This window comes from Pteropus vampyrus, unplaced genomic scaffold, assembly GCF_000151845.1.
Source record: "Pteropus vampyrus isolate Shadow unplaced genomic scaffold, Pvam_2.0 Scaffold368, whole genome shotgun sequence".
NCBI classification, from domain to species: Eukaryota; Metazoa; Chordata; class Mammalia; order Chiroptera; family Pteropodidae; genus Pteropus; species Pteropus vampyrus.
In genome coordinates, this window is record NW_011889149.1 from 815,557 (window position 1) to 817,720 (window position 2,164).

General features: G+C 54.3%; 1 protein-coding gene across 1 annotated transcript in view; it reads left to right on the forward strand.

The window, feature by feature from the left end:
- HAPLN3 (hyaluronan and proteoglycan link protein 3) overlaps positions 1 to 833 on the forward strand; it is an 8,597-nt gene extending 7,764 nt beyond the window's left edge. The window contains exon 4 of the mRNA XM_023522997.1: positions 2 to 833. Coding sequence (XP_023378765.1) covers positions 2 to 159 — 158 coding nt within the window. The 3' untranslated portion in view covers positions 160 to 833. The remainder of the gene's footprint in view (position 1) is intronic.
- The last annotated feature ends 1,331 nt before the right edge of the window (positions 834 to 2,164 follow it).

Sequence of the window (2,164 nt, forward strand, 5' to 3'; positions counted from 1 at the left end):
GATCGCTGTGATGCTGGCTGGCTGGCAGATGGCAGTGCCCGATACCCTGTCGTTCACCCACATCCCAATTGCGGGCCCCTGGAGCCTGGTGTCCGAAGTTTTGGCTTCCCAGATCCTCAGAGCCGCAAGTATGGTGTCTACTGCTACCGTCCACGCTAGAGCCCAGTGCCAGCTCCGTCCCCACCCAGCCCCTCCCCTCACGGGCTGTATTTATTGAGTAGGTCATTTTCTCTTGTAGATTGGGGCAATTTTCGTATCGTTTTATACTTCTCAAATTCTTTTTAATTGCTATTTTTGTAATTCAAACAGATCTCAAATCCTCCCTTTGCTCAGGTGGATACCCCAGGCCTCCCCAAACCAGGAATCCTCCTGTTCCTCTCCTCTGGGACAGTTTGAAGTTCATGGGCTCATGTGGACTTGCCCCCATCACCGAGTCCAGCCTCACTCCCGGTCCCAGGGGAGGCTGACCCCCAGAGGGAGCAGCAACACAGGGGTTAGGGCATGATGGCTGCAGCTCTCCCTCTGCCTCAGCCTGCGGGGGAGAGGACATCCAGGAGACTCTGAGCTGGGCTTTGGGCTTTGCAGCCCCTGCCCGCTCTGACCTCTCTGCGAAGCTCCTGGTCCCTATCGACAAGGCTGAGGAGCTGAGGCTGGAGGTGCGTCCCTGGGCTTTTGCATGAGATCCCAGGGGAGGGAGGAAGTCCCCTCTCTTCCCTTCACTCTCAGTTCAGAGTCTGTACTTTGTCCTCATTTTCCCCGATTTGGGGAGTAGCCCTCAGGAATTTGTGCTTTCTTTGGATAATAAATGGTGCTATGACGCCTCCTCCATCGCAGCTCTGTCCTGTTCTGCATCGCGTTCTACCAGCCGGCTCCTCCATGCGAGCCAACAGTACGATATCGAAGGACCGAACGATGCAAAGTGACCAGATGTCTCACTTGAGTTGTTCTTTGTGTCAACATGCAGATCCACACACAGCACCCCCCACCCCCCGTCTCATTCTCTCTCTCTCTCACACTTACACACACACACTCACTCCATCAAGCCCATCTGTACCTTTGTGAAATTAAAGCACAGTTAACAGCCTGGGCCTGTCCCAGGCTTTCTGACCAGATAGGATTCATACCGGTTTGGGGTTATTTGGTCAACGCATGTCCCCACAGCCACCCTTCCCTAAGAGCCCCTTCAGTAGACCCTGGACCACAGCTGCCTTCTCTTTAAAATTAAAAAAGAAAAAAAGGGAAAAGAAATAGATCTCTTCCAATGTCTTTATTATTATAATTATCATAATCTTCATTTTCAAAAATATAAATAGGCGTACGGAACCCTGGTGCCTGCACGGTCCCGGGGGTGGGGGGAGGGGGGGAGGGGTGGGGCGGTACTCCCACTGGGAGGGAAGTGCCCCCTACCCAGCCCTGCCGAGAGAGATGACACCTGCTAGGGTAGCAGACCCAGGCAAGAGGATGCTGGAAGACCCCTCGATGGCTCTCTCCTGCCCGTTCACCCTGGGCTGCAGGAACCTGTCCCCTCTCCCCCAGGCTTCTCCCCACACAGATGGTGCAGCCCTCCCGGCTCCTCCTCCCATACATTCGGCTGTGGTGCTGAGTTCATACCCTGGGCCTCTGCCCCTTCCAGCTCCTTCTGCCCCTCCTCCCACCTCCCTCCTCCCTAGCTCTCCCTGGAGGTGAAAGAACCAACGATTGCACTGCTCTTGGATAAAGTCAGGAAACAAAAAATAATCTTCTTTATTTAACTTAACCCTTCCCCTGCTCCCCCTATCCCTGCTCTGGTCCCTGGAAAGGCACAACGGGAGAAAGAAGAAATGTCTCTAAACTCAGTCCACGGGTCACAACATGTTTGCTTTGCTTTGGCGTTTGGGGAGGAAAATCAGATGCAGTTTTGGCGATTTGGGGGTAGGTGGGTGCATACACAATGTGGGATTTCATTTTTTTCCTTCTTTAATGGAATTCCTTATATGACAGAAAGTGACAAGGAGAGGACATCATCCATGTGAGAAGTCAGCCTGGCGAGGCTCCTGGGCTCAGCATCCTGGGCGTGTTCTGAAGCCCCCCTCAGTGGGCCGTGCTGGGGCGGCTTCTCCGCGGGGGCCGTGAGCTCCGCTTCTGTAGCCTGCGCTTGTAGGTGGTGGCTGGGCAGAAGGCAGAG